We start from the raw sequence: 24647 nt of genomic DNA, 5'->3' as shown, positions 1-24647 counted from the left end.
TCATGTCATCCGTTAACGACGGCTTAAAACGGGTGTGTTTACAAGAACCTGAAACAGAAAGTTCTTTTTATTTTCCTCCAGCCCACGCCCCACAAGGGTTATTTTAGTCATCGGGAGGAGAAAGCCCTAGCAGGTTTTGTTTATTTAATATGAAGGAGGGAAAGCCAGGGATCATTTACTTACCTGTTTGGGCTCGGGTGATCCCCTTCTTCTCTTCCTTCCTCTCTTTTTATCTTTTAATTACTGTGTCTTTATTTTTCTTAAATCATGTTTATTACTGGTTATTTGTAAACAGTAATTCTAAACTTACTTTGAGGGTTAAGGGCCTTGTTCAGGGGCCTGACAGTGGCCTCTTTTAGGGGCCTGACAGTGGCCTTGTTGAGGGGCCTGACAGTGGCCTCGCTCAGGGGCCTGACAGTGGCCTTGTTGAGGGGCCTGACAGTGGCCTCGCTCAGGGGCCTGACAGTGGCCTTGTTCAGGGGCCTGACAGTGGCCTTGTTGAGGGGCCTGACAGTGGCCTCGCTCAGGGGCCTGACAGTGGCCTTGTTGAGGGGCCTGACAGTGGCCTCGCTCAGGGGCCTGACAGTGGCCTCTTTTAGGGGCCTGACAGTGGCCTCTTTTAGGGGCCTGACAGTGGCCTTGTTGAGGGGCCTGACAGTGGCCTTGTTGAGGGGCCTGACAGTGGCCTCGTTGAGGGGCCTGACAGTGGCCTCTTTTAGGGGCCTGACAGTGGCCTCGCTCAGGGGCCTGACAGTGGCCTCGCTCAGGGGCCTGACAGTGGCCTTGTTGAGGGGCCTGACAGTGGCCTCTTTTAGGGGCCTGACAGTGGCCTCGTTGAGGGGCCTGACAGTGGCCTCTTTTAGGGGCCTAACAGTGGCAACATGGTGGTAGTGAGGCTTGAACCAGCAACCATCTGATTACTAAAGTTCATGAATAATGATAAACAACAAAAACGTTAGTTTATGTGTTAGTCTGGCAATTTTTATACTTTCTAGTAATTTAGGGTGTATTTTTGATTTAGGGTGGCACTGTGGCTTGGTGCTGTCTCTGTGGAGTTTGCATGTTCACCCTGTATCTGTGTGGGTTTCATTCGGGAGCTCCGGTTTCCTCCCACAGTCCAAAGACATTCAAGTTCAGTCCATGACTGTGTTTGATATTAAACTTGAAACTGATGAATCTTGTCCTGTCATGAATGTAACCAAAGTGTGTAAAACATGACGTTAAAACCCTAATAAATAAATAAAACCCACCAGTGTTTAGTGCAGATGCATTTCCTGAAGCAACACTGCTTTTTTATCTGGTCAAAAGGGTTCTTACTACTATTGCAAATGCTTTTTCTGCTGTCTGATCACTTTTGGTTGATTCACGTATTGTCTGTGAGAGTCCACTATTGCCAGATGAAAAAAGGGCAGCTGGCAACTGCATACATGTTAAATGGCTAATGTGCTGCAAGGTTAGTGTAAGCCACAGAGGAGTTATGATTGGAAATTAGGTGGAAAAGTGGGAGAAAATGCAAACAAAGGTCCAAAGCTCAGCAGAGCTCAAAAACTGCTCTGCCCACTAGGCCACTAGACTACCACTGTCCCCGGAACAAAAGTGCAATGCTGAAAATTCTGTAATATGATCTGTTATTGTTTTTCTTTCTCACCTGTTAAACGTGGTTTTCTGTTGCTGTTGTACCATCACTCCTAGTTTTTCTCACGTCTTATATGTGTTACATTTGTGTAGTTTTTTTTTTCTCGTGCAGCTGTGCATGCTTTTTTTTTTTTTCCTCCCACCACCCTGAGTGTAAACGCCATGCTGACAGCAGCTGTGTTCAGGTGCAGAACGGAAACCCTGTAGGCCAGATAAAGGGCAGATGCTCATATTGTACAGTGTGTTTATTTTCATACACTCATATCAAAACTTGGCACAGTGAGACCCGAGACGTGATGTAGGACGGATTCTGTTTCAGTAACGTCTCGATATGACTGGATGTTTTCCTAAACGGTTCATGCTCGTTTCAGACATGCTATAGCGCGTGTCAAACTCGAGGCCCGGTGGCCGAATCCGACCCACCACGTTGTTTTATGTGGCCTGCGAGATGATTGTCTTAAAATTAAAGTCTATGCTGCTTTACAGGGTACATTGTAATATCGTACATAAACTACATCTCCCACAATGCATGTTCATTTTGTGACCTGCAAAGTGGGGGTATATTCGCCTGCCCCATTCCCCCTCTAACGCATGCGCTGTCCCTCGACCCCTTCTTATTCGCCCGTGCTACGGTGGACACGCTTGTAAGGCCGGATATCACACACGGAGAGACACGCTTTTATCCCCATGCTGCTCCACCGCTGCACAGGTGCTTCAGGGTCCAAGACCCCACCCCCCTACTAGTCCTGTCTTTTCCCTCGCAGCAGGCCGATGGTCAACCGTGCCTGCCAGAGGGTGCCCAGCCGACCGGAAAATAAAATGCCTGTGAGAATGTACTTAGTATAATGATACATCTGGGTGCTCGGGTGGTGCAGCAGTCTTATTACACCAGCTCTCGAGGTCTCTTGGAGCAATGCTACCAACCTAGCTGAGTGTCCTACAGACACAACTGACCTTCTCTGAAGGATGGATGATTGGGTGGCAGGTATGGGGTTAGTCATCGTTGGTTATTATTATTTCTGAGCTCAAGGTCTGTTAACTTTAGTACATTTAGCTGATTTTTATTCCATAATTGACATCCCTGAATTCAATGCTAAGGTGAATCACTAATGGAGTAGCGTGATGCGGCGCAGGAGAGCATTACGGTGATGGATTAATCCTCGTTTACTCGACTGCTCATTAGTGCAGCTCGTTTCAGAACAGTAGAAACCGTAGCAAAACTGCAGAGCTCTGCCAGTCCTCAGCGGATAACACTGTCACTGATATTAATGAAAGAGGACTTCATGTTTACTTCTGCTCAGAAGTTTCATCCAGTTTAGTCCTAGCCAGTTCTCATCTACTTGTTGTGTCCTGACAGAAAAATGAATGAGAATTTATTTACGTTTCATTGCTCTGCATTCATCCACCACGTTTGTTGTGTCACATCATTGCATGAAAATCTTCTTCCTTTTAAAGCTTCTTTAAGTGGTCCAAAAAGGTGGAAATCAGATGGAGCTAAATCCGGACTATAAGCGTCTCTCAATCTCTCAGACACGACCGATTACTCACCTCTTCCAACCAAAATATAAAAGTGCGGAAACTTTTTGAAGATCGCTCGTATATACTATAGGGCTGAAACGATTCCTCGAGTAAATCGATTACTAAAAATCATCGATTCAAATTTTTTGCATCGAGGAATCGTTTAATCCGCACAACCATATACAGCTCACGGTCTTTTACACGGACGACTTTCACTTTTGCGCAGCGTGTTCAACGCTGTGTGCAGGTGACGTGAAGAATCTGAGGGCTGCGTCCCAAATATCTTAAACATAAACAGAACTTAACAGGACTTAATCCGGGTTCTTTTTGCGGACAGTTTAATGAACACTACGTATTTGGACACGTTCGCCGCTCCTGCGAACTGAACGTATCGGTTTAGGACGCAGCCGAGATTTGATAGCGCGGACTGCAAAATATAGAGAGAAAATAGCGAACAGGAGGAGACTGGACAGAGAAAACCACAGAAAGTTTGAGATCATTTTAAGCTGATAAAACTAAAACTCAGTATAACATCCACACCATCAGAGCGTCGTGTTTACTTTACTCATGTTTACTGACTTTACTTCGTTTCAACCACCACAGGCTTTTATGAAGATTTAGGCAAACACACACATACATACACACATACACACACACACACACACACACACACACACACACACACACCAGATCTACCTCATCTAGAGACACAATCCTGACAGATTTTTATCCCCCTACAAACACCACAAAACCTCCCAACAAAATATTAAAGCTTTATGTTCTGCGTGAGCTGTAGCTGAAACTTTGAGTTTTGAAAGTTGCACAAATTACAGGCTTATGTTCATGTATTTTTGTTTATTATTATTTATGACTTGATGACCTGATGTTTCAGGTTGCCTGTTTACATTTTCAAAGTAAATTGATTTATTTTTGATTTATTTATTTTTGCATTTAAAAAATGTTAAACTGTCCTGTATGCAAGGAATACAAATGTACAGTTTGGTTTAAGAAACATGTCTTATTTAATCTAATATGTATTTGTTTTTGCTCTTTGTTAAAGCAAAAGTATTTCTTATCCGATTACTCGATTAATCGCTGGAATAATCGATAGAATACTCGATTACAAAAATAATCGATAGTTGCAGCCCTAATATACTATAATGACTATGATTACAAGTCATTTAGATTCTTCCATACTGCCCATATCTGCTGCATTAAACGTGTACTTTGAGTAACATAACATATAAGTAACATATCCATGGTGACTGTTATAAACTAGGCGTTCTGATGACCTTTTCAGTGATCAGGATGTGGTTTTGGATCATCAGTGTATCACTGTATATATCAGTCTGGTTATTGTCTAGGTGACGGATTAAAGAGAAACTCTGGAATTGTGCACACGTATGTGATTTTCTCTAAAAGCCTGGTGTATAAGCTGACTGTACGCCTCGACTGAGCGGGACTCTTTGGAACTGGAGATTACGAGGAAAGCAGAAAAACATTACACAGCTCATTAAGCATCCCTGATTTGATCCAGATTCCTTCCGCAGCCCACCCTGACAGTCACAGTTCCTTTACTCCTGCATGCTTCAGACTGTTAGTCATTCTTCACTGGAAGCGCTGAAATCTGGCACACCTCTAAAACCCTGCGCTTCAACTTTCTTCTGTACTAACACTATAAAACTAACAAAGCCTGCAACAGTAAAGCCTAACTGCCGTAGCGCCAGTAACTTTGATGCAGTCCATGCGTGTCTGTCAGCTGAGCAGGTCTACATCTGGTTGAAGAGGCTGGTTTTCCATTTTCCTCCAAATTTAGTCATTTCCCATTCCTAATTATACATTTTTCCGGGGCCACAGACTGTATCCCCCTCTGACTCGCACTTCTTTTCACCTGCCAGGGACAGGGGGTCTGTCTGAAAACCTAGAGAGCTGCCCTGCTGCCTTACTGCCTATCTAGGCAGTTGCCGAAATAGAGAGGATTTTAAGACATTGACTTATAAGGCAGATTATTTAGACGCACTACTTATACAGCAATTACATAGATTACATTACCACAGTTTTTGCCTTACTATGCTAAAGCAGTTAGCCTCAGGCCATTCAAACCAATGGGCTGAGGCGGCACAACCTGCTATTATGCCAGCTAACATCTCCCTTGTGTTCAGTCTGATTATCGCTTTGAAATAAGGCACCTCAGTAGGCAGCATTTTAAGGTATTTTAGAATGTAGACATGCCTAGTTCTCGGGAGTGTAGGACGGCATGGAATCTGTCTATGTAGAGAGAAAAGAAAGTCAACCATCCTATGTGCAGATGCCTCGACCAGCCAGCAAAGGCCACAATTGCAGCAGCATTGAGGAACCCATTTGACCTTCCCTCCCTCAGACACAGCCAATTGTGCCTGCATGGTAGATGACTTTTCTCCTATGATAAATGAAATGCCAAATTACTAGGGATGCACCACAAGGCAGTTAGAAATCGGTGCACATGTGCCACGATTCGAATCAGTAATTCATGTAAAATGAATTGATATTTACTTTAAACAGCAGAGGGCACTGGTGCTATTTACCTCGCCTGGTTGACATCACTACAGGGTTGCCAGGTTCGGAATTTTCCAGCCAAATTTATTTATGTGAGGATACTTCCTTTATTTGTATTATTCATTTATTTATTTAATGATTTGATTTAAAATTTCTTTTTAAAAAAAAAGCATTGTTTTGCATGGTTTTTACCTACCTCAGAAATAAAAGGGCATTCACTATTGACATAAACAAAAGATTTAGATTTTTTTAGGCGAAATATTAAAAGGAAACTTTGTCATAATTTGTCTAATTTCATTTTGTTTAAAAAATCGGGGGAAAAATCATATTGTGAACCTGGTATCGTGAATCGTATCGCATCGTGGGTATAGTGTATCGTTACATCCCTAATTAAAACTGTACTCTGTTTTCTCAGCATGTGTTGGTCTTGATTGTTTTAGATCTTCAGACTAAATGTAATGTAAATTGGACACATAAAAATATAAGGAATCAGGAAGGGGGCAGATACTTTTTTACAGTGATAAATATTTATGAAGTTAATATTTTGCAGAACTCTGGTTATGAATCACTTGTGTCCTTGCTGCAGTTTGTTTCGTGTGCATAATTCATCTCTTGTAGCAATGCCTAAATAATGTATTCCCTGCAAATGAGCATTAGCTTCATAATTACGCAGGATCAATCGGTCTGAAGTAATAACGGCTGCTTCCTATTGTCGTGTTAATGGGAATCTCGTTCGGGTTTAATCCGCTACACAAATCCGTCCTGGCATTTATGTTTAGCTCTGTGCGCTTGTCAAGACAAAGCCCGCTGTACGCATAAACATGCAGACTTGATTGCTCTTTCACATCCGTCAGTATGAATTAAAACCCAGAACAGTCGGCGTTGTTGTTTCTATTGTCGCCACCTGTCATTATTACCAGCTTTACCCTGTCACGTTAATGTATCTCAAAATAAAGGCTCATGGGTTAAATGAAATTTAATGCATAATAAGCGTGATAGATTTTTACATAAGTGAATTAACAGTTGGCTGATTCTAACATGTGCTCACTGACTATTTGTACATACATTTATTGGCTTTAAGAGCTACACTTTGTCAAGTCAAGTCAAATTTATTTCTATAGAGCTTTTTACAATAGACATTGTTATAAAGCAGCTTTATAGAATCCAGGATGGACAGACCAAGCCGAGGGTGACAGAGGCGAGGAAAAAATTGAGAGGAACCAGACTCAGCAGGGACCTCTGTCTTACCTGGTGGGGCGGCCCGGGTCCTTTCTGTGTGGAGTTTGCATGTTCTCCCCTCTGGGTGCTCCGGTTCCCTCCCACAGTCCAAAGACATGCAAGTGAGGTGAATTGGAGATACAAAATTGTCCATGACTGTGTTTGATGTAACCTTGTGAACTGATGAATCTTGTGTAATGAGTGACTACCGTTCCTGTCATGAATGTAACCAAAGTGTAAAACATGACGTTAAAATTCTAATAAACAAACAAACTCGATATTATTTGGCTGGTGGACTATTTTCAGCAAGGCAACAAAACTAACATTAATAATAAGGACATGCTGGTGTGCATATTACTGGTGTGCTGTGTCAGTCGTAGCAGTGTTGGGATTTGTAAACACCTCAGTGTTAATGCTGGGAACCAAAATGATTAAGCCAGCTGTCTGTAATCAGAATCAGTACAGTGATAACAGCGTGGAGGAAAATAAAGCCACACTGTGCTACAGTCTCTGATAGATTCTTCCATCTGCCATAGATTGTTATTATTATTATTATTCTTAGTCCTTCACATTGCTCTGGAGAACCTCTTTTCTCCAGTCAGGGTCAGACTGAGGACGTGATCTTCAGGTAGGGAGCGATGGGCTTTTAACGAAATGGGTCACGTGACACCCAAATTGGTAACAGGCAGACTCGTGAAAGAGAGCAGTGTTACTAATGATGAAATGAAAAGCAGACAGACCTGCTGCCCTGTGAGATTGATTATAAGAGATCTCCGTTCATGTCCAATTAAACACAGCCGTGCAGTCATTGATTCATTTAATTGTTCTGATACTTTTTGGTTTTTATAATTCTGCTTGCTCTACGGTTCTAACAGGAGTAGAACAGAGTTTCTGTTTGTACCAGGAATTCTTCTGTGAATCCTCTGTTTGATTTGAATATTCAGCCAGCGTTTGCATCGAGCTCAGGTTTGCCGGCTTACTTCGTGGTCTGATCTACTAAGCTAGATGTCAGATGTGTAAAGGTAGACAAACAGGATTATTTATTTGTCTTGGAGTGTCTTATTGTATATAGTCCTGATAACAAAGACTTGGATATTTTTCTATATGTTTCCCAGATTGTTACCTTCCCACTATTTGAACACAGAGATCCACAGACCACTTGGTATTAGAGTGCCAAAGGTTTCCACTATTAACCCGTGGCATGTTAGGTCCATTCATGTATTCATCTTAATTTAGATCCTACCTCAGAGCAGGCAACATTTTCCAGTTTCTGTGAACCTGTGCCCACTGTAGTCTCAGATTCCTGTTCTTGTACTTGCTGGACAGAAGTGGAATTAGGATTTAATCTTTGACTGTTGTAGCCTAAACTCATCAAGGTTTGACAAATTGTGCATTTTGAGATGCTTTGCTGTTCTCCATGATTTAAAGAACCTAGATAAACCATTCAGATGTTTAGCACATATTCCGTTTCTATTTAAAAACTCAAAATAGATGAGTGCTTCTTTATTCAGGTGACATCTGGAATGCTCTGTGATGAGCTGGCTCTGTCCAAAATGTATTTCTTTCTTGTGGCCGTGTAGATTCCCTGACTGGGATGAAGCAGTTACTGGTGATTACATATAATGATGCTGTAATGGGCTGTGGGTTTTTTTATCCATCCTTAAATGATAACTAAATGATGAACTAAATTCAGTTCTGGCATTATACAAGTGACTATTTTTTTATGTCTACCTATGAAGGACATGATTTCCTCAAAAGTGTGTGTTTGTGTTTGGTTAGTTGTTGTAACAGAACCCTAACCGCAGAGCGGAAACACTTTATGTAACCGACCTAAAGAGGGACAGAAACGTGTGTGTTTTGGGGTCAGTTTTCCGTTCGGTGTATTGGTGCATGTAGGTTCCTGTTCTAGTGTTTAAACAGGAAACTGTGTCGTGTGAGCTGAAAGATCTAATATGTGTGTGTGTGTGTGTAGCGAATAAGGAAACATCACAGGCGTCGCCGGCAGCTGTGTAACGAAGGTTAGTGATCGACTAACCTCGATCCTGTGGCACTTTAACAAAGCTAAGATAGAATCTTATGTTTGAGACGTGAGGAACGAAATGAGCTTAGAATGAAGTTTAGAATGATCCTGTAACTCGGCCATCCCTAACCTTTGTTGCACCATGGACCGGTTTCATATACGATATGATTTCACGAACCAGCAGGGGTGGGGGGATTTAAAATAGAATAACAATGCTCACAAATGATGGACAATCAATGGGAACCCTGAGCTTTTTTCGCTGTGACGAAATGCTCCCACCTAGGGGTGATACGAGACAATAACACCCGAAGTGTGTTGGGAATGAAAGCTGTGTTTTCATTGCTTTTGTAGCGATCTGTAATTTTGTATTCTTTCTGTGCGGCCCAATTATAAATGACACACGGACCAGTACCCGGTGGTTGGGAACCACTGCTGTAACTCATTGCTGGAGCGGGAAGGAGGTATAAAGCCTGGTCTGGTGTAAAATAAATGATCACAACTGATAACATGTGAAAATTAGGAAGTTAAATAGGTTATGTTAGTCTTATTAAATGAAACTTTTTGTGACTGTTTAAATCGAGGTTCTGTATAGAGGTGCCGTTGTTTTTTCTATATTTTAAAAGGAAAGCTTAACAAACTAAATTTTACCCATTTTACCAACAGACGTTATAACTCTGGTTACGATATAATACAGTAAACTTGATGTGTAACAGAGTTTTAGACTGAGGAAACCTGTTTTCCATTATTTCTAATGGAAAGAATGACCCTGCATCCCAGACCCATCTGGACGCATCAAAACAACTTTACAAACATCTCTAAAATATGAACCATGTGAGCCATTCATTTTTATATTTTTCACATCAGACAGCAGTCACATGGAGCTTAGTGTGGCTCTCTGTACAGGATACGATAGTTACGAAGTTTTTTCCACTGCCACTTTAATTCAGAGGAGTGGAATATTTCACCAAATACGTCGAAATAAATCAGAAAAATGAAAGCAGCTTTAATATAGATGTGCTACCTAAACATAAATTGAGCTGAGCCACATAAACCGTTCCTACAGCAGTTGTTATTATTGTTATTATTTAGTGCAAAAAGCTTTTACTGCTGTGATTGATTTGGAAAGATTTTGAAAAGCAGACCAGCGTTCAGCGTGTCCTGTCCTACTGGGAGTACAGATTATATTAGTCTGTAATATTGAACCTGTCCTACACAGACAGCTCAGGGATGTAACAGCGATCGTCATCTTTGTTCACCGTCCATGTTTTAACATAACAGCCGTCTCAGAACTAATGTGTTTTTTAAACTGACATCTGACGTCAAGATAATGTATAAGATCTTTGGGTTATATGTGTATGTACATGGGGATCTGAATATGTTTTCAATTCTATTTCAAAAGCCGATTTGTCCTGGTCAGGGTCACGGAAGATCTAGTTCCACTGGGAAACACTGAGCGCAAAGCAGGAATACCCTAGCTCAGGGTTTTCAATTCTTACTCTCTCTCTCTCTCTCTCTCTCTCTCTCTCTCTCTCTCTTTGTACAATCTGGTCTCCACAAGGGGGCGTTTGAATACAAGTTTATTTTATTTTTATTATTTTTCTCTGCGACCCATTTTTTGGCTCGCAACCTTTAGGTTGGTCAGGAAAAACTCTGCCCTAGACAAGGTACCAGTCCATCGCAGGGCTCTCACCATTCCCAGTCATACAGGGCCAGTCAAGTCAGTGCAGACGCCTGGCCAGACGATTGCAGCGCTAGTTTCAAACCTGAATCTCAGCAGTAGCGGACCAGCGTTGCGCCAACAAGACCAGTTCATTTATTTCCTTCCTCTCTTACTGCTTTTAAGTTTCCTTTCTCTTTATTAATCTTTAGTTGAACTTGACTTGTCGCATTTGAGTGACTACTGATCATGGATAAAGCATAGACTTAAAGTGATAAAACGTTACCAGCCTTTAGCATGCTGCAGTGCTTAGCGGTTTCTTTATATAGCTTTTTCTCCAGCTGTTTGTATTGTTCAGATTCATATATATTCACACCCTGCCACTTGCAAGATGATTTTGCTGGCTGAGGTACTTCACTTGCTTGCATATATACCTGACAAGTATGAAGACATCAGAAGCTTCACTACATCAGCCAGTGGAGGATTCCTACAGAGAGCCCTAACACACAGAGGACCACACTACTCTGTACAATCATCATTTTTCTACATGTTATTTTTTCGGCAATTCGCATTAGGGGTCGCCACAGAGGATCATTCATCCCCTTCTTGCCCTGACCTGAGAACATTATTTTCCCCTCCTCCCCATTCTCCTTCTTGGCCCAACAGTAGCATACTTTCCACTATGACCCTGCTGACCAGCACAGTACTGGAGGTGGATGTTATTAACCCAGGCCTCGACTGATTCACTATGTATGTTTGATTTGGCACAGTTTTTAAACCAGATGCCCTTTCTGGTGCACCCCTTCTATTTACCTGGGCCTGGGACCAGCACTGAAAGTGTACTGATAAGTACATTTAAATAGCTAGGTTCATCATTTAGCTACGTGTTCTCTTAAATACACAGCATGCGGTTGAAGCTACAGGGCTGATTTTGTCTAGTGAGAAGTAAGATATGCCCCAAGCAGCAGTAATTGCTCAACAGAAGGCAAGTTTAGAGATAGCAAAAACACAGAGGCTCAAACACAACCAAGCTGCTTTTCTTTTAAGAGCAACAAAGAGTAAATTGGTGCAGCACAGCACATTGTGCCAGGCTTAAGGAACGTGTTTATAATTGGGTCATTGAACAGCACGCTGCAGGCAGAGGACTATTAACGGTGCGGTTGCTTCTTCATGCACCGATGCTCGCCAAAATAAAAGCAACATAACAGTTTTTGCGCTTCTGTTTCACGCCGTGCAAACAGCTGTCCATCTGATCACACACAGCTACGAGATATGAAATACCAGAGGATTTTCACACCCAGGCTGAGGAGGAGTAGCAGGCACGCAGCGTGGTACCTCATCCAGTTATTTACATGGATGTGGTGCCCTTCATGTTTGACATTTTGATGAGTAGCAGTGTGGGTAACAAAGCATTTATGTAAACATTTATGCAAGCTGTCATGATAAAGCATTTAAAGGCATCATAACTCTGCCAATTCAGCAGATTGGACCAGAATGATCTACTGTAGCGACTTCTAATATCGGAGCAGCTGAAAAATTGTGGTGTTATTAGGGGGAGTTTATATCATCATGTCAGCTGATCCTGTCAATCTGTTTTGGGTTTTTATTTAAGTTAATACCTTTTCCAACAAGTAGCATGGCTAGTTATATTGTAGTGTAGTTATATATTCTAATATTGATGTAGTGACGTCATTACTTAGCAATTTTATTTGCAAATTTACAGATTTTACTTTACCGTGCACAGTAGTGAACCATAAACACGACACGTTTATTGGTGTCGACTCCACCAAGCACAGCATTTTAAACAGTGACAAAGAAGGTAATGTGGGTGCCACATAATTCCAGGTACCAAGGACCTGGGTTCAGACTTTTTTGGCATACCCTCCACATGGCAGCACGTGTTCGTTACATGTTCTTTCATGTATTTTCTCCCACCTTCAAAAAACATATACATACACATATTTTTCTCTAATTTGCCGTAGGTGGGTGTGATGCACTCTGATGTATTATATTCCAACCTGTGTAACTAAATAGGCTCTGAACCCACCCTGATACTGATTAAGTGACTACTAAAGATCAATCAATTATTGCTGTGTAATTTAAAAAAATATACAGTGTATCACAAAAGTGAGTACACCCCTCACATTTCTGCAGATATTTAAGTATATCTTTTCATGGGACAACACTATAGAAATAAAACTTGGATATAACTTAGAGTAGTCAGTGTACAACTTGTATAGCAGTGTAGATTTACTGTCTTCTGAAAATAACTCAACACACAGCCATTAATGTCTAAATAGCTGGCAACATAAGTGAGTACACCCCACAGTGAACGTGTCCAAATTGTGCCCAAAGTGTCAATATTTTGTGTGACCACCATTATTATCCAGCACTGCCTTAACCCTCCTGGGCATGGAATTCACCAGAGCTGCACAGGTTGCTACTGGAATCCTCTTCCACTCCTCCATGATGACATCACGGAGCTGGTGGATGTTAGACACCTTGAACTCCTCCACCTTCCACTTGAGGATGCGCCACAGGTGCTCAATTGGGTTTAGTCCATCACCTTTACCTTCAGCTTCCTCAGCAAGGCAGTTGTCATCTTGGAGGTTGTGTTTGGGGTCGTTATCCTGTTGGAAAACTGCAATGAGGCCCAGTTTTCGAAGGGAGGGGATCATGCTCTGTTTCAGAATGTCACAGTACATGTTGGAATTCATGTTTCCCTCAATGAACTGCAGCTCCCCAGTGCCAGCAACACTCATGCAGCCCAAGACCATGATGCTACCACCACCATGCTTGACTGTAGGCAAGATACAGTTGTCTTGGTACTTCTCATCAGGGCGCCGCCACACATGCTGGACACCATCTGAGCCAAACAAGTTTATCTTGGTCTCGTCAGACCACAGGGCATTCCAGTAATCCATGTTCTTGGACTGCTTGTCTTCAGCAAACTGTTTGCGGGCTTTCTTGTGCGTTAGCTTCCTTCTGGGATGACGACCATGCAGACCGAGTTGATGCAGTGTGTGGCGTATGGTCTGAGCACTGACAGGCTGACCTCCCACGTCTTCAACCTCTGCAGCAATGCTGGCAGCATTCATGTGTCTATTTTTTAAAGCCAACCTCTGGATATGACGCCGAACACGTGGACTCAACTTCTTTGGTCGACCATGGCGAAGCCTGTTCCGAGTGGAACCTGTCCTGGAAAACCGCTGTATGACCTTGGCCACCATGCTGTAGCTCAGTTTCAGGGTGTTAGCAATCTTCTTATAGCCCAGGCCATCTTTGTGGAGAGCAACAATTCTATTTCTCACATCCTCAGAGAGTTCTTTGCCATGAGGTGCCATGTTGAATATCCAGTGACCAGTATGAGAGAATTGTACCCAAAACACCAAATTTAACAGCCCTGCTCCCCATTTACACCTGGGACCTTGACACATGACACCAGGGAGGGACAACGACACATTTGGGCACAATTTGGACATGTTCACTGTGGGGTGTACTCACTTATGTTGCCAGCTATTTAGACATTAATGGCTGTGTGTTGAGTTATTTTCAGAAGACAGTAAATCTACACTGCTATACAAGCTGTACACTGACTACTCTAAGTTATATCCAAGTTTCATGTCTATAGTGTTGTCCCATGAAAAGATATAATGAAATATTTGCAGAAATGTGAGGGGTGTACTCACTTTTGTGATACACTGTATATAGTTTTTTAATATTGCTGCATCACTTGCTCTGTCCACAAGGTGGCAACATTGTATTCTTATTTATTTATTTATACAGCGGTCTGGAACGTAATTGCATCAATTCCATTTCCATCTCTTTTTTGCACATCAAAAATAAGCAAACTCACTTGATTTAAACCAGCTCTGTTTAAACCAAACCGAACAAAGAAAGCAGGAAATCCTAGGAAATCCCAACCTTTCAAAATTTCCCCTAAAAAAGCAAAAACTGCCCGCATATGGGTGACACTGTCCACAGTTAAGTGAGCTTTACATCACCAGTGAGCTTTGCAACAAAGAAGCCTCAGCTCCTGCTTCTGTTTACCCATATGATCAGCAACAAACGTTAGCACAACTCAATGGTGCAGATTTTTAAGCAGTAGCTTCTTGTTCCCTGCCTGTGGCAATGTAAAGGTTCATTTAGATTTCAGTTCATAAAGGACTCTTATGTGAGGATTCTTGGATTAAATTTGACCATCTGGAAGAAAAAACACAATCCTCTCAGCATAAGGTTGCGTTTTCTTTATGAACTTGGTAAAACACCACTGTTCCATGAAGTTTTAACAGGTGCACAAACCTTCCAATCACTAAGAAGGCATTAGGAGCTCATGTGAATATGCTTACTGTTTAAACTGATGTAAATTAATTGTACACAGCACATTTTTTGTTTGAATTATTTACTTACAAAAACAGTTGCAGGTATGATTAAAAAAACCCAGGACCAACAGTGCATGGAAGGTTACTTTATATAGCATGTTATTAATATAGTATACAGAAATATAGAACGCCTTTATTTGTCATATATACATATGCACATGTACAGTATAAATTCTTTCTTCGCATATCCCAGCTTGTTTGGAAGCTGAGGTTAGAGAGCAGGCTCAAGGGCCCAACAGTGGCTGCATGGCAGAGCTGGGATTCGAACTCTTAACCTTTCAGTTGTTAGCCCAAAGCTGTACACACTGGCTATCACTGTCCCATATAGCATAATAGCATAAACTATAGAAATATATAGGGAATAGGGATTTCAAACAGAAGAAAACAGATTAGAAGACAAACACAAGTTCTGAGTTACTTAAAACCACGGCAGCACCGTTTTTGGCATTTAAAAAGTGATATTTTAAGTCTAGCAGTAGTAACTGGATTTTAATTCCTGACAGATGGAACCTGTCAAAAAATTCCGGAATCATCGTCAATCAGCCGAATCTTACAGCCGAGGAAACTTTACGCTTCTGCTAGAAATAGCTAAACTTTTTAACGGCATCACGGAACATTAAGATTTGGATTTATTAGGCAGAGAAGCAGCTGCACATAAATCTAAAGGTGCAAGTGTTCACATCGCTCAGTCATTACTTATCAACCGTTGAACATTATTTTAACAGTGTAATTAATGTCCCTCATTGTTGGGGAAATAAGTGGCGATCATTTGCAAAACTTCATGTGTTGGTTGTTGCGTTCAGTGCTGAAAGTTTGCAGCCGAGTTTGTGAATCTGTTGTAGGAAATGTGTGAGTAATGTGTAATTGAAGCCCTGCTATAGACTGGTTTCCTGTCCAAGGAGGGTTCCTGTCTGTCCAGCATTTTCAGATCGCCAACTCTGTCTACTTAGGCAGCTGCCTAAAATATATATATATATATAAATGCAGATTTTATTTTAAGGGGACAGTGGTAATCTAGTGGGTAGAGCTTTGGGCTATCAGTTGGAAGATTGCCAGTTCGAATCCAGGATTTGCTATGCAACCACTGTTGGGCCCTTGAGCAAGGCCCTTAACCCTGTCTGCGGCAGGCTCTCCGTACAATGTCTGACCCTGCACTCTGACCCAAGCTGGTATATGCGAAAAAAGAATTTTGTTGTACTGTACATCTGTATATGTATATATATGACTTATAAAGCCATTCTTCTTCTTTTTACTGTCCAAGAGAGGCGCTGTGACTGTCAAGGAAAGACTGAAACCACACCCATGCTTTTTGCAACTGTTCAAGTTCAACATCCTTTCCTCCTCTGGTTTCGGACTCTGCCTGGAAATTTGTGCCCACTTTGTTCTAAAAGACCATTGAAAGCATTCGTGAGGTCACTAATGTTTGCTATCAAAGTTTTAACTGATCTCAAAATGTTCAGTGGAGTTGAGGTCAGAACACTGGTGCCTCCACACCACACAAAACATGCTGAAAGCCTATTCCCACAAAGTCTAAAGCTTATTATTGATTTAATAGAATACATTTTATACACCATTTAGTGATGGGTGTGACTACAAGACCTAAACTTGGTCATAAGGAGGAGTATCTAAATATTTTCGGACTAATGGACTAACTTTTGACATCATTTCCCACATTAAAATATTGTCATTTAGAGCATGTACTTGCTTTATGATCTCAAATAATGCACGGAAAACAATTTATAATCATTTTTAAATGTAGTTTTACTTTAGGAAGTGTTTGGAAATCAATCTTTGGTGGAATAACACTGGTTTTAACATTTTCACCGGTCTTTTACACTGCTGTGAATTTATGCCACTTCTTAGGTGAACATTTCAGCAGCTTTGCTTTGTTTGATTGCCGATGATCATCCATCTTTCTCTTAACCACATTCCCAAGGTTTTTAAGGTGGTTCTGATTTGGATATTAGGTTGATCATTATGGTCTTAATCTAGTGGTCCTTTATTCACACCTCAGTATGACCTTGTATGCGATTACTTCCCACAGATCTTCAAAGGTCCTCCACTGAGTTATACAGTGGGTTCCAGACTCTGACTTGTGGGTCTCTCCAGATGTCTGTCTAAGCATTAGAAGTGTTGGACCAGGCCAAAAATTCAAAGATATCAAAGATAATGGCCTTATTCCAGTCCTCTACGGTCTAATCTTATGATCTTTGGAAGCTTCAGCCTGGCACGTCTTTGCTTCTGATGAAAGATGCTTCTTACAGGAGGATTTTTTCCTTTGCATGACTTCAGCCCTGCCCACAGGAGTCTAATTCTTATCATTCTTGCTCTGCACTTTTTAGTAGATCACTTAATGTCATCCTTTGGGTGTTGAGTGACATTCAGATGAGTTGGTCATCCTGGTCATTGAAGAGTTGTTTTCATCTTCTCCCAGTAGGTAGCTTTGGTATTCCACCTACAAGACCTTGTTTTATGAACCGCCGTCTTTATAATTTCAAGGATAGTGGAGCCCTAATGCTCATGGCATCCCTCTGCCTGAGAATCCATAACTGAACCTTTAATTTTCATCATTTAAACATCGTCTTTTTTTCTTTTTTGGTCAATAATTATTTTTTGATTGACAGTAGGATAGTTATGACCACACCATATTAAATCCTGACATCTAGTGGTTGAACACAGCATTACTACACTCTGAAAATACTATACTCAAGTAAAACACAACCATTTTACCTGCTACAACAGAAGTTTGAATATCTGTGTTTTTTCCTCTGTGCAGATTCAAAAGGGCAGCCGAAGTGTGATCAGTGTCGACCTCAGTACAAGGGCCCCAACTGCCTCCAGTGCAGCGACGGTTTCTACAATGCCGACAGCATCTGTGTACCATGTCAGTGCAATGGGAACACCAAGCCAAGCAGCTCACCCCGTATCTGCCATCCGGATACCGGCCGCTGCCTGAACTGCAGCTACAACACAACTGGGTTTCACTGCGAGCACTGCGCCCCGGGGTTCACCAGAGACGCACTGTCCCGAAACTGCAGGCCTATTGGTGAGCATTATACCAACTAACACTTCAGCTTATTCATCCAGCTGGAGTAATTACTTATAACTGAAACAGCCCAGAGTTTAACAGAAGATGTGAGGGTTATAAAACACAAAAGTACTCTAGATGGATGGATGGATGGATAGTTATGGGTATATTTATTTATAGACAATATGACCAATAATATTCATAGTCTAATATACATGGTTTATATATATATATGTGTGTGTGTGTGTGTGTGTGTATATAAACATACATATACTATATACTGTATATACAGTAAATCGGTAATAAAATACTGTATAATAGAAATATAATATCAGATATAGATATGAATATAAAATATGTATATCAGATATAAAGTATATCAGATATAGATATGAATTAGTATAATAATATATACAATATATGGTATGCAAAAAAAACAGTATGTGCATCTGGTACATGTAATAGAAGCAGTAGTGTATCTATTATAAACAATATATACAGATATATAAGAATAAATATAGAAATAAAGATATTGTTATAGTCATAAATATATACAATAAAATGTATCAATTATATACATACATACATACATACATATATATGTATATATATATATACAAAAAACATGTACATCGAATATAAAATATAATATAAGGTATGTAGGTATGAATATATAGATGTAGGTATGAATATAAAATATGTATGTCAGATATAAAGTATATCAGATATACAGTAGATATGAATTAGTATAATAATATAATATAATAATATAGTATAATAATAGTGGTAATATATGGATAATAATAATAGCAATATATGTAGATAAAATAATATAGATTAGAACCGATATACATATACAGGTATGAATACAAGAATTTAAATATCAAGGGGGAATATGTAGTCTTGGAAATGGCGGTACAAGTTACGTGTGTTTGTCGTCGTGTGGTGTTATACAGTCTGTTGAGCAGGACAGAGACAGCAGTCTATCACTGAATACACTAAAAGATGTAATAAAATCTTTAAAAAAAATAAAATACCTAAAGGCAGTCTATCTATATCAACAGGGAGGACACACTTGCAAAAACATCATTTGCATAATTAATCAGTATGGGCCAGCAGCAAAGGTTTATGAATAAATATGTAGGGAGTTCCCCCCCATCAGCCAGCCTGGCTGAAAGGTTGCCGTGACATTTCGATTCGGGGCATAAGATAAAAAAGGTTAATAAACCTAATAAACCTGCCTGTAATTGTTTAGTTTGACCTGTGCGGAACACTGGTGCCTCCACACCACACCAAACAGCGTTTTGCACAGGGAGGCCTGAAAGCCTATTTCCACAAAGTATAAAGCTTAGCATCAGTTTAATATAATTCATTTTGTACAAAATGTAGTAATGGGTGTGGCTAAAATGAGTGTGTGTGTGTGTATTATTTGTGGGTAAACTCTATTAGATGATGAGCTGAGTTTATTGTTACGCCCCACTTGTGTATGCTTGTGTGGGTGCAGTTGCAGAAAGAATACACACTGCACTGCACTCATGTGGCTGCTCGAAAAACCCATGATTTGTGTTAGGCATCTTGTCTTAGACTGCTGTTAAGGTTTCAAATTTAAGAGAACATTTTATATTTGTTTTATTTTCTAATGGTTTCATGGCATTCTGGGTATCATACGATCTCCACCTGTTACAGTAATACTGGAAATATATGCAAATTAGAATGGTGCAGATCCTAACACCAGGGCAGCACTGTGGCTAAGTGGGTAGCACTGCATTTGTGCAGTATCAGAGTTAAATATCATAGTTTGGAATGAACACAGACGATTATAACAGTTGGCCGTCTGGTGGCGCACCTTAATTCCATTCAGCAAGTTGCATCACTGGCATCTGGTCACGGTCTGTAGGGAGTTTTGCATGTTTTTGCTGTGTGGATTCAGGCTGTGAGTGAGTAAATAAGTGAGTGGGCGAGACAGACCCATCATGACCCTGACCTGGATAAAGCGGTTAGTTAAAATAAATGAATGCATTTATTACGGTTAGTGTGCTGACTGGAAGAAACCACAAAGCGGAACATGGTTGGTGGACTGTTTACAGTACAGACAGTATAGGCCTCTTGCTTGGAAATGTGCTGTATTTTTAAATACAGAGTCACACATGTACAGTGGGGCCAAAAAGTATTTAGTCAGCCACTGATTGTGCAAGTTCTCCTACTTAGAAAGATGAGAGAGGTCTGTAATTTTCATCATAGGCACACCAGGAAATCACATTGTAGGATTTTTAAAGAATTTGTTTGTAAATTATGGTAGAAAATAAGTATTTGGTCAATAACAAAAGTTCAACTCAATACATTGTAACATAACCTTTGTTGGCAATGACAGAGGTCAAACGTTTCCTGTAAGTCTTCACCAGGTTTGCACACACTGTAGCTGGTATTTTGGCCCATTCCTCCATGCAGATCTCCTCTAGAGCAGTGATGTTTTGGGGCTGTCACTGGGCAACACGAACTCCACAAATTTTCTATGGGGTTGAGGTCTGGAGACTGGCTAGGCCACTCCAGGACCTTGAAATGCTTTTTACGGAGTCACTCCTTCGTTGCCCGAGCGGTGTGTTTGGGATCATTGTCATGCTGGAAGACCCAGCCACGTTCCATCTTCAATGCTCTCACTGATGGAAGGAGGTTTTGGCTTAAAATCTCACGATACATGGCCCCGTTCATTCTTCCCTTAACACGGATCAGTCGTCCTGTCCCCTTTGCAGAAAAACAGCCCCAAAGCATGATGTTTCCACCCCCATGCTTCACAGTAGGTATGGTGTTCTTGGGTTCTTCTTCTTCCTCCAAACACGACGAGTTGAGTTTTTACCAAAAAGTTCCATTTTGGTTTCATCTGACCACATGATATTCTCCCAATCCTCTTCTGGATCATCCATATGCTCTCTGGCAAACTTCAGACGGGCCTGGACATGTACTGGCTTAAGCAGGGGGACACGCCTGGCACTGCAGGATTTGAGTCCCTCTCGGCGTAGTGTGTTACTGATGGTAGCCTTTGTTACTTTGGTCCCAGCTCTCCGCAGGTCATTCATCAGGTCCCTCTGTGTAGTTCTGGGATTTTTGCTCACCGTTCTCATGATCATTTTGACCCCACGGGATGAGATCTTGACCACAAGGGAGATTATCAATGGTCTTGTATGTCTTCCATTTTCTTACAATTGCTCCCACAGTTGATTTATTCACACCAACCTGCTTGCCTATTGTAGATTCACTCTTCCCAGCCTGGTGCAGGTCTACGATTTTCTTCCTGGTGTCCTTCGACAGCTCTTTGGTCTTGGCCATGGTTGACTGTTTGAGGCTGTGGACAGGTGTCTTTTATACAGATAACGAGGTCAAACAGGTGCCATTAATACAGGTAACGAGTGGAGGACAGAAGAGCTTCTTAAAGAATAAGTTACAGGTCTGTGAGAGCCAGAAATCTTGCTTGTTTGTTATTGACCAAAAACTTATTTTCCACCATCATTTACAAATAAATTCTTTAAAAATCCTACAATGTGATTTTTTTTTCTCATTTTGTCTCTCATAGTTGAAGTTGCACAATCAGAGGCTGACTAAATACTTTTTGACCCCACTGTACACATTAATGTTGTATCAATGTTAAAAGAGAGTTTTTAATAAACATACTTCATAGACTGGGATTATTCTAATGACTGCTTTGGAATCGTAGCAAAACAAAAAGTGCTTCCCCGTGTTTATGTGGTCGGATTTAATCATTAGCATCTTGACTTTGATGTCACATTAAAAGTAACAAATTCTGTTTGGTCTGTAGAGTTGCTTTGAGACGATGTCTATTGTAAAAAGCACTATACAAATAAACTTGACTTGACTGACTTGTGGCGGCACGGTGGCTAAGTGGGTAGCACTGTCGCCTCACAGTAAGAAGGTCCTGGGTTTGGTCCCCAGGAGGGGCGGTCCGGCTCCTTTCTGTGTGGAGTTTGCATGTTCTCCCCATGTCAGTGTGGGTTGTCTTCCGGGTGCTCCGGTTTCCTCCCACAGTCCAAAGACATGCAAGTGAGGTGAATTGTGTTTGATATAACCTTGTGAACTGATGAATCTTGTGTAATGAGTGACTACCGTTCCTGTCATGAATGTAACCAAAGTGTAAAACATGACGTTAAAATTCTAATAAACAAACAAACAAACTTGACTGACTTAGGGTGCAGTAATAATCGTCCTCCTCAGTGGCTAGGTTCACTTAACACCCATGCGCCATTCTGTATTTGTAAGCCCAGTCTGGGATTCAAATCCCCGAGACTCAAGTCAACTTGCTGTTATATTTTAGATTTTAATTGTTGATTAGTGATTTTGCTTCCACTTTAGTCTTTTGGCAATGTAATGTAATGTGTGTTCACATAAACCCTTTAAATCAGTGGTCCCCAACCACTGGTCTGTGGGGTATTTATTGCCGGGTCGCACAGAAAGAATGAATAATTAGAGATCTATTTCTTCTATTTCAGGTGTTATTGTCTTATTGTCACCCTAGGTGGGAGCAGCGTCGCAGCGAAAAGTTCATTTTACATCATTTACATTGGTCTGTGAAATTATATCTTATATGAAACCGGTCTGTGGTACAAAAACGGTTGGGAAACGCTGCTTTAAATGTTTTCTATCAGCACAAACAGTCTATAAAATGTACCATTATGTTCATACATTCTGTCTCTTTCTCCTTAGTGCCTACTACACCAGTCCCCCCCTCCACCATGACCCCCAGCACCAACATCACCGATGAGCACACCATCACCTCCACGACACTCCTGTCCAGCCTGGCCAGCCCGACCGCCAACAGCACGTCCTCCACCCATTCCGTCGCCTGGGCTCAGTTCAACGTGATCATACTGGCCGTCATCATAACACTGGTGCTGGTATTGCTAGGTGCGGCGGGTGCCACCTACACCTACCGTCAGTACCAGAACCGCAAGATCAACGCACCCTTCTGGACCATCGAGCTGAAAGAAGACAACATCAGCTTCAGCAGTTACCACGACAGCCTGGCCAACGTAGACGCCTCAGGGCTGCTGGACGACGAGGGCTGCGAGGCCGCGTCCAACGGACAGCTCACGCTCAGCAGCCCGGGTAGTATATACAGGGCATGACATGACACTTTAGATGAGTTATGGCTGCATAAACAGAACTATTTCACTTTGGATGGTTAATAGAATCTTCCAGTTCGGTGGTGTATTTGCAATTGCATTTTCAGCGCACTGTGAGGGCGACTTCAATTAAATATGTTCATATGCACAAAAATGGCCACCAGATTTTAAAACAAAAGCATCTTAGCAAAGCTTAACTGTGCCTAATTAAAAACTGAAGCAATGCCATCTCGGATTTGCACTTCCTCAGTGTCAGAATCCAACTCTGAAACAAAAAATCCTGCACAATTGTTTTTGCAATATTTGCCATTAACACAAAGTGGCAGTAAATCAAAAAGGATCAATTGGCTCTTGTTCATTTAGAATTTTGACCGAGTTGGTATGCAACCATGACAAAGTGCAACTGCAAAGTATTATTCTTAATATTTTTAATATCACTTTTTGGTGATTTTTATATATTTTTGGCCAACGCTACTGTTACTAAGCACACACCCTTTTGTTTGTTCAGATTTAAGTGGCACGCCTCGCTAAAACAAGCTCTGATTGTAACATGTCTACACCTTAGACCAGGGTGTGAAACCTAGTGTAGTACAGAAACACGTGTTTTCCTATAGATTTACATTTCAAACAACCAGCGTTTTCTGGTGTTTTTAATCTTCATTTTGGTCTCATAATTTTAGTGAAATGATTCATATTTTTTTATTTACATTTTTTTGTTGAGTCACATAATATTTGGGAACCTAAGAAATTATTGCCAATAAATTGTACTTTCTGGAGTGCACTGTGCCGGTGAGCAAACACAAATAAAATCAATTATTTTAGGCTGCTACCCATTTTTTACACTTAATCATATCTGTGTATTATACATACAGATGCATTTCGGGGCTCTATAAATAGGAGGAAAAACGAATGCATGTATAAGCACACATTTTAATTTAAATATTTAGGGTATGGACGGCACGGTGGCTCGGTGGGTAGCAATGTCGCCTCGCAGCAAGAAGGTCTTGGGTTCGATCCCCAGACGGGGAGCGGTCCGGATCCTTTCTGTGTGGAGTTTGCATGTTTTCCCCGTGTCTGCGTGGGATTCCTCCGGGAGCTCCAGTTTTCTCCCACAGTCCAAAAACATGCAGTCGGGTTAATTAGAGACACTGAATTGCCCTATAGATGAATGGGTATGTGTGTCTGCGTTGTGATGGACTGGCGCCCCGTCCAGGGTATTACTGTGTGCCGTGCGCCCACTGAAAAGCTGGGATAGGCTCCAGCAATCCCCACCCCCCATGACCCTGATTGGATAAGTGGTTAAGAAAGTGAGTGATATTTGGGGCTTTTACATCCTCAAAAAACATGTTCTCTGATGCCTTTACTGAATCTCTTCTACACACGTATCAGTCCACAGCAGTGCAAACATAAAAACATCCCTCTTTCCCCTTTTCCCCCTTTTTCCTTTGTAAAAACAAGAATTATGACTTGACTCTGCTTTTCAATATAATAATTGGGTAGCTACTCAAAAATGTGTTTTATC

The 24647-nt window shown here is 41.2% G+C and overlaps 1 protein-coding gene across 2 annotated transcripts in view; it reads left to right on the top strand.

Annotated features, from left to right (window-relative positions):
- The window catches only part of si:dkey-220k22.1 (multiple epidermal growth factor-like domains protein 9), a 101058-nt gene extending 77313 nt beyond the window's left edge, over window positions 1-23745 (top strand). For both annotated transcript variants that reach the window (XM_062988620.1, XM_062988619.1), the window contains 2 exons: window positions 17742-18011; window positions 22707-23745. In XM_062988620.1, coding sequence (XP_062844690.1) covers window positions 17742-18011; window positions 22707-23128 — 692 coding nt within the window. In that variant the 3' untranslated portion in view covers window positions 23129-23745. The remainder of the gene's footprint in view (window positions 1-17741; window positions 18012-22706) is intronic.
- The last annotated feature ends 902 nt before the right edge of the window (window positions 23746-24647 follow it).

This window comes from Trichomycterus rosablanca, chromosome 26 (genome assembly GCF_030014385.1).
Source record: "Trichomycterus rosablanca isolate fTriRos1 chromosome 26, fTriRos1.hap1, whole genome shotgun sequence".
NCBI classification, from domain to species: domain Eukaryota; kingdom Metazoa; phylum Chordata; class Actinopteri; order Siluriformes; family Trichomycteridae; genus Trichomycterus; species Trichomycterus rosablanca.
This window is presented reverse-complemented; position numbering and strand designations above follow the sequence as displayed.